The 8,773-nt window shown below is 47.7% G+C and overlaps 1 protein-coding gene across 1 annotated transcript; it reads left to right on the forward strand.

Annotated features, from left to right (window-relative positions):
- Positions 1-6,393: 6,393 nt before the first annotated feature.
- On the forward strand, positions 6,394-6,738 carry LOC147991234 (uncharacterized). Its single transcript, XM_087538583.1, has one exon. The coding sequence runs from the start codon at positions 6,394-6,396 to the stop codon at positions 6,736-6,738; it is 345 nt and encodes a 114-aa protein (XP_087394709.1).
- The last annotated feature ends 2,035 nt before the right edge of the window (positions 6,739-8,773 follow it).

An 8,773-nucleotide genomic window follows, 5' to 3' on the forward strand; every position in this document is an offset into this window, starting at 1 on the left:
TTTGGCGTGAACATGTGTATTACCATGACCGAGATTCAATGAACCATTCACATAAGGTGCATGACCATGAAAGGTATCATTCATGTAAACAGAATAACCAATATTCTCTAACTTAAATGAATGATCGTATTGCAATGAACATGATCTAATCATATTCATGCTCAACGTAGACACCTGATAACATTTATCTAGGTTCAATACTAATCCCGAAGGCAGATGGAGCGTGCGATGGTGATCTCATCAACTTTGGAAATACTTCCAACACACATCGTCACCTCACCCTTAGCTAGTCTCCGTTTAGTCTGTAGCTTTTGCTTCAAGTCACCAATAATAGCAACTGAACCGGTATCCAATACCCAGGTGCTACTAGGAGTACTAGTGAGGTACACATTAATAACACGTATATACTTTGAAGTTGCCAGCCTTCTTATCTACCATGCATTTGGGGTAATTCCGCTACCAGTGACCGTTCCCCTTACAATAGAAGCACTTAGTCTCGGGTTTGGGTTCAACCTTGGGTTCCTTCACTGGAGCGGCAACTGGTTTGCCATCTATGAAGTTTCCCTTCTAGCCCTTGCCCTTCTTGAAACCAGTGGTCTTGTTAAACCATCAACACTTGATGCTCCTTCTTGATTTCTACCTTTTGCGGTCTTAAGCACCGCGAACAGCTCCGGGATCAACTCCATCCCTTGCATGTCATAGTTCATCACGAAGATCTGGTAGCTTAGTGATAGTGGCTAGAGAACTCTATCAATCACTATCTTATCTGGAAGTTTAACTCCCACTTGATTTAAGTGATTGCAGCACCCAGACATTCTGAGCACATGCTCACTAGCTGAGCTATTCTCCTCCATCTTGTTGGCAAAAGAACTTGTCAGAGGTCTCACACCTCTCAACACGGGCATGATCCTGAAATCCCAATTTCAGCTCGTGGAACATCTCATATGTTCTATGGCATTCAAAACGTCATTGGAATCCCGATTCTAAGCCGTAAAGTATGGTGCACTTAACTATCGGGTAGTCATCAGAATGTGTCTGTCAAGTGTTCACAACATCCACAGACGATGTTGTAGGGGTTTGCACATCGAGCGGTGCATCAAAGACGTAAGCCTTCTGTGTAGCAGTGAGGACACTCCTCGGACTACGGACCCAGTCTGTATCATTGCTTACAATATCTTTCAACTTAATCTTTCTCTAGGAACGTATTGAAACAGGGAGCTACAACGTGAGCTATTTATCTACAACATATTTGCGAAGACAATTTAGACTATGTTCATGATAATTGAGTTCTTCTAATCAAATTATTTAATGAACTCCCACTCAGATAGACATCCCTCTAGTCATCTAAGTGAAACATGATCCGAATCGACTAGGCCGTGTCCGATCATCACGTGAGACGGACTAGTCATCAACGGTGAACATCTCACGTTGATCGTATCTTCTATACGACTCATGTTCGACCTTTCGGTCTTCCGTGTTCCGAGGCCATGTCTGTACATGCTAGGCTCATCAAGTCAACCTAAGTGTATTGCGTGTGTAAATCTGGCTTACACCCATTGTATTCGAACGTTAGAATCTATCACACCCGATCATCACGTGGTGCTTCGAAACAACGAACCTTCGCAATGGTGCATAGTTAGGGGGAACACTTTCTTGAAATTTTAGTGAGGGATCATCTTATTTAAGCTACCATCGTTCTAAGCAAATAAGATGTAAAATATGATAAACATCACATGCAATCAAATAGTGACATGATATGGCCAATATCATTTTGCTCCTTATGATCTCCATCTTCGGGGCTCCATGATCATCGTTGTCACCGGCATGACACCATGATCTCCATCATCATGATCTCCATCATCGTGTCTTCTTGAAGTTGTCTCGTCATCTATTACTTCTACTACTATGGCTAACGCTTTAGCAATAAAGTAAAGTAATTACATGACGTTTATGTTGACACGCAGGTCATAAATAAATTAAGACAACTCCTATGGCTCCTGTCGGTTGTCATACTCATCGACATGCAAGTCGTGATTCCTATTACAAGAACATGATCAATTTCATACATCACATATATCATTCATCACATCCTTTTGGCCATATCACATCACAAGGCATATGCTACAAAAACAAGTTAGACGTCCTCTAATTGTTGTTGCAAGTTTTTACGTGGCTGCTATAGGTTTCTAGCAAGAACGTTTCTTACCTACGCGAAAACCACAACGTGATATTCCAATTTCCATTTACCCTTCATAAGGACCCTTTTCATCAAATCCGATCCAACTAAAGTGGGAGAGACAGACACCCGCTAGCCACCTTATGCAACTAGTGCATGTCAATTGGTGGAACCAGTCTCACATAAGAGTACGTGTAAGGTCGGTCCGGGCCGCTTCATCCCACGATGCCGCCGAATCAAGATAAGACTAGTAACGGCAAGAAAATTGACAAAATCGACGCCCACAACAACTTGTGTCCTACTCGTGCATAGAAACTACGCATAGACCTAGCTCATGATGCCACTGTTGGGGATCATAGCAGAATTTAAAATTTTCTACGCATCACCAAGATCAATCTATGGAGTAATCTAGCAACGAGGGGAAGGAGAGTGCATCTACATACCCTTGTAGATCGCTAAGCGGAAGCGTTCAAGTGAACGGGGTTGATGGAGTCGTACTCGTCGTGATCCAAATCACCGATGATCCTGGTGCCGAACGGACGGCACCTCCGCGTTCAACACACGTGCAGCCCGGTGACGTCTCCTACGCCTTGATCCAGCAAGGGGAGAAGGAGAGGTTGGGGAAGACTCCATCCAGCAGCAGCACGACGGCGTGGTGGTGGTGGAGGAGCGCGGGACTCCAGCAGGGCTTCGCCAAGCACTACGAGAGACGAGGAGGGAGAGGGGTAGGGCTGCGCCAACAGAAGAAGGACTTCATGTGTTGGGCTGCCCCTTTGCCTCCACTATATATAGGGGGAGAGGGAGGGCTGCGCCCCCACCTAGGGTTTCCACCCTAGGGGTGGCGGCAGCCCCAATCCCCATCTGGGGTGGCGGCCAAGTGGGGGGGAAAGGGAGGCGCACCAGGCATGGGCCTTAGGCCCCATCTGCCCTTAGGATTTGCCCCCTCTTCTCTCCAGGCGCATGGGCCTTGGTGGGGAGGCGCCCTAGCCCACCTAGGGGCTGGTCCCTTCTCACACTTGGCCCATGTATGCCTCCGGGGCTGGTGGCCCCACCTGGTGGACCCCCGGACCCCTCCGGTGGTCCCGGTACACTACCGGTGATGCCCGGAACACTTCCGGTGGCCAAAACCATACTTCCTATATATCAATCTTTACCTCCGGACCATTCCGGAACTCCTCATGACATCCGGTATCTCATCCGGGACTCCGAACAACATTCGGTAACCACGTGCATACTTTCCCTCTAACCCTAGCGTCATCGAACCTTAAGTGTGTAGACCCTACGGGTTCGGGAGTCATGCAGACATGGCCGAGACAACTCTCCGGTCAATAACCAACAGCGGGATCTGGATACCCATGTTGGCTCCCACATGCTCCACGATGATCTCATCGGATGAACCACGATGTCAAGGACTTAATCAATCCCGTATACAATTCCCTTTGTCTAGCGGTACGATACTTGCCCGAGATTCGATCGTCGGTATCCCGATACCTTGTTCAATCTCATTACCGGCAAGTCTCTTTACTCGTTCCGTAACACATCATCCCGTGATCAACTCCTTGATCACATTGTGCACATTATGATGATGTCCTACCGAGTGGGCCCAGAGATACCTCTTCGTTTACACGGAGTGACAAATCCCAGTCTTGATTCATGCCAACCCAAAAGACACTTTCGGAGATACCTGTAGTGTACCTTTATAGCCACCCAGTTATGTTGTGACGTTTGGCACACCCAAAGCACTCCTACGGTATACGGGACTTGCACAATCTCATTGTCTAAGGAAATGATACTTGACATTAGAAAAGCTTTAGCATACGAACTACACGATCTTTGTGCTAGGCTTAGGATTGGGTCTTGTCCATCACATCATTCTCCTAATGATGTGATCCCGTTATCAGCGACATCCAATGTCCATGGTCAGGAAACCGTAACCATCTATTGATCAACGAGCTAGTCAACTAGAGGCTTACTAGGGACATGTTGTTGTCTATGTATCCACACATGTATCTGAGTTTCCTATTAATACAATTCTAGCATGGATAATAAACGATTATCATGAACAAGGAAATATAATAATAACCAATTTATTATTGCCTCTAGGGCATATTTCCAACACCCTCAAGTCGTGGTAGTTGAGCCCGACGAATCTCTCTATGGACTGTTCGACTGGCTCCGTCGAGACCTTGTCCGAGTGCGATAGCAGTGACCCCGCGGCAGAATTCCTGATGGTCGACACGCCCCGCAGCCCGCCTAGCATGCGTCGCAACGGCGGCGGCGAGCCGTCGCCTATTCATGAAGAGTATCATCCCGAAACTCTCTATTCTCAGTAGAGGGAGGAACTTCACCACCGCAATATGGATGCCCTACACACGCCCGTTGTTAGAGAGACCTCTGAGGCTCGGGCCTTGGAGGCAGTGCGTTTAGACACTTTGGCTGAGCGCACTCGACTGGAGAATCTTCAGCGTTCACTTGACTAACGTGCTCAGCGGCAGATCCCCGAGTCCAGTCGATGACGACGACAATTATTTCCACCGGAACCACAGGTATACTACACTCTGATTCAAAATTGCACCGTTGCAGCCCGTACAGCAGAGTCTATTCAGCCGTCCCAGTCGGAGGCCGAGAGGGGTTTGATGCAGATCAGAGCGTTACTCCAGGTGGCAAGAGAGCAGAACACAGCAGTACCTCAGTCGCGTAACAGAATTCATAGCAGATCCATGGTAGCTAACACCGTTCAGTTGGCTCACAGCCCAAGATTGCCTCTGCGGCGTGAAGGGCGAGGGTATTGCCAAGGGCAGCACTCGGGTCAGAACTGCAAGTAGTATGATCGTCGGCTCGACCGTGATGACCGCCGTCGAGTGCCTAGGCCCCCTCCGAGGGGTGAATCATATGTGGCTCGACATTATGATGATAGGCGCCCGAACAGCGAAGAGCGGAGGAGGCCAGTCGACCCAAGAGAACCAGGGTTTGATGCAAGGTCAATTCTGGTCCAAGGTTTGGTAGACAGGAATCGGGCTCATAGAGAAGGGCAAGCCAGAGATCACCCGATTGGAAGCAGAGTACATGTTTCAGGTCTCGAGTGCTTTAGCAGGGCCATCAGGGCAGCAGAAATCCCTCCCAACTTCAGGTTGGCGACTGGGGTTAGTAAGTTTACCGGTGATTCGAAGCCTGATATCTGGCTCGAGGATTACCGAGTGGCTGTATAGATCAGTGGAGGAAACAACGAGGTGGCCATGAAGCACCTTCCCCTGATGCTTGAAGGGTCAGCTCGAGCTTGGTTGAATCAGTTGACTCTGGGCAGTATATTCATCTGGGAGGAGTTGGCTTGACTGTTTGTCAGAACATTCGAGGGAACATGCAAATGGCCAGCAGGATTGACGGAATTGCAATATTGCGTGCAAAAACCGAAAAAGACTTTGAGGAATTATATTAAGAGGTGGTACACTTTGCATCACACTGTGGAGAACGTGTCTCACCATCAAGCAGTTTGCGCCTTCAAGGAGGGTGTTCGCTATCGAGAGCTCAATCTGAAATTCGGTTGGACAGGAGATATGTCTCTGACCCGAATGATGGAGATAGACACTCGGTACGCAAACGGTGAAGAAGAAGACCGACTCCACAGTGGCAAAAGCAAACCAGCCGGTCAGGACACTAGTGGAGGTAATTCCAATCGGAAGCAGAAGCGCAAGGCAGAACCTGTGACTCCTGGGAAAGTTGCGGTCGCAACACAAGGAAAATTCAAAGGAAAACCTAAAGGGCCCTGGACCCTCGAGAAGGTGAAAGATGCAGCCAGAAATGACGTAATGGATTTGCCATGTCACATTCACATCAAGAAGGATGAAGAGGGTAATCTGATTTATCCCAAGCATACAACCCGACAGTGCCGAGTCCTTATACAACAGTTCCGAGAGAAATAACCCAGTGAGAAAGAGAAAGAATCTGATAAGGATGAGGACAAAGAAGAGGACGATGATGGATTTCCCAATATCAATTCCACCCTGGTAATTTTTGCTGACTTCGAAAGCAAAAGTCGACTGAAAGTGATCAACAGGAAAGTGAATATGGTTGCTCCGGCAACGACAACGTATCTGAAATGGTCAAAAACTCCAATCACATTCGACCAGTCAGACCACCCGCCGCACGTTGCCACCCCGGGGAGGCAAGCATTGGCAATCGACCCAGTCGTAGGGGGCACCCGATTGACCAAAGTCTTGATGGATGGTGGTAGCGGCTTGAACATCTTGTATGCTGAGACCCTTAAAGGGATGGGCATTCCGATGTCCAAGCTCAGTGAGAGCAACATGCAGTTCCATGGAGTTATTCCTGGAAAGAAAGCTGATTCACTCGGCCAGATCACTCTCGACGTGGCCTTCGGTGATTCAAAGAATTACCGTAAGGAAAAGTTGACATTTGAAGTCGTGGATTTTCACAGTGCCTATCACGCTATCCTGGGCAAGACTGCATATGCCCATTTCATGGCTCGACCATGCTATGTGTACCTCAAGCTCAAAATTCCTGGCCCTAGGGGCGTGACTACAGTCACTGGTAATCGGCAGTGAGCAGAAGAGTGCTTCAAGAACGGCTCAAAGATTGCCGATGAACAGATGGCAGCAATTGAAATGGAAGAATACAAGAAGACAGCAGATCCGAGTGATTTGTTGAGAACTAAGAAGCCTGCTTCAGAGTCTGCATTTATGTCGACTGGTGAAACAAAGTTAGTTCATATTCACCCGACTGATCCCAATGTTGCTCCGACTCATATATCAACAACACTCGACAGCAAATAGGAAGAAGCGCTCATCCAGTTCCTCTGTCAGAACTTGGACATCTTTGCATGGAGACCTTCTGACATGCTAGGTGTATCCAGAGAGCTGGCTAAGCACCGTTTGTGAGTCGACCCAAAAGTTAAACCTGCGAAAGAGTATCTCCGATGGTCCGCTGTGGAGAAACGAAAGGCGATTAGCGAGGAAGTGGCTCGGCTTCTGGCAACCGAGTTCATCCGAGAGATTTACCACTTCGAGTGGCTCGCCAATGTCGTCATGGTTCCCAAGAAGGATGATTCACTTCGTATGTGTATTGACTTCAAGCATATCAATCGGGCATGCCCAAAGGATCATTTTCCTCTACCCCGCATCGATCAAATAGTGGACTCGACTACGGAATGTGAGCGACTGTCCTTTCTGGATGCATATTCCGGGTATCATCAGATCCGACTGTATGGGCCCGATAAAATAAAGACAGCCTTTATCACCCCATTCGGGTGCTTTTGCTATGTTACCATGCCCTTTGGTCTCAAGAATGCTGGCGCCACATTCATGCGCATGATACAGAAGTGCCTGCTCACTCAAATCAGTCGGAATGTGGAGGCGTACATGGATGACATCGTGGTTAAGTCACATAAAGGTTCCGACCTACAGACTCACCTCACTGAAACCTTTGCCAATCTGTGAAGATATGATATCAAGCTTACCCGTCGAAGTGTACATTTGGAGTTCCAGATGGCAAGTTACTCAGTTTCCTTGTTTCCGAACGAGGTATCGACGCGAACCCATAGAAAGTCGGTGCTATACTCCAAATGAAGCGCCCTGTGCGCATACACGACATTCAGAAGCTTACTGGTTGTTTGGCCGCCTTGAGTTGGTTCATCTCTGGTCTCGGTGAAAAGGCATTACCTCTTTACCGATTGATGAAGAAGTCTGATAAGTTTGAGTGGACTCCTAAAGCTGACGCAGCGTTTGCAGAGCTCAAAACCCTGCTTTCCACCCAGGCGGTGCTCGCTGCTCTAGTTAGCAAGGAGCCTTTGCTGCTTTATATTGCAGCCACTAGACAAGTTGTCAGTATAGTACTCACGGTCGAGCGGGGAGAAGAAGGTAAACCTATAAAGTTCAATGCCCAGTGTACTATATTTCTGAAGTCTTAACTCCGTCCAAGCAGAGGTATCCGCATTACCAGAAGTTGGTCTATGGAATTTACTTGACTGCAAATAAGGTGGCACATTATTTCTCAGATCACTCCATCGCGGTCATCAGCGACGCTCCATTGTCAGAAATTCTGAACAACAGAGATGCAACTGGTCGAGTGGCAAAGTGGATTGAATATCAAGTCTGAGGCAAATAAAGTAATCAAATCCCAAACAATAGCATATTTCCTCGTCGAGTGGATTGAACAGCAACAACCGACTCAAGTCCAGTCGGAACATTGGACTATGTTCTTTGATGGATCCAAAATGTTGAGTGGTTCTGGTGCTGGAGTTGTTCTGGTATCCCCGAGAGGCGACAAACTTAGTTATGTCCTTCAAATTCACTTTGATTCCTCCAACAATGAAGCTGAGTATGAAGCTCTTTTGTATGGGTTGCGAATGGCCATTTCACTTGGCATCCGTCGCCTAATGGTTTTCGGCGACTCAGACTTGGTGGTTAATCAAGTGATGAAAGAGTGGGATGTCAGAAGCCCGGCTATGGCTGGCTATTACAATGCAGTTAGAAAGTTAGAAAAGAAGTTTGAAGGGTTAGAACTTCACCATATACCCCGACTGAAGAAGCAGGCAGCATATGACCTAGCAAAGATAGGTTCCAAGCGAGAGCCTATTCCCAG

This window comes from Triticum urartu, chromosome 1A, assembly GCF_056163025.1.
Source record: "Triticum urartu cultivar PI428250 chromosome 1A, HENAU_Tu73, whole genome shotgun sequence".
Lineage (NCBI taxonomy): Eukaryota > Viridiplantae > Streptophyta > Magnoliopsida > Poales > Poaceae > Triticum > Triticum urartu.

What these genes read in the sequence shown, in the direction of transcription:
- LOC147991234 (XM_087538583.1), top strand. Translation starts at nt 6,394, where the DNA reads ATGGATGGTGGTAGCGGCTTGAACATCTTGTATGCTGAGACCCTTAAA.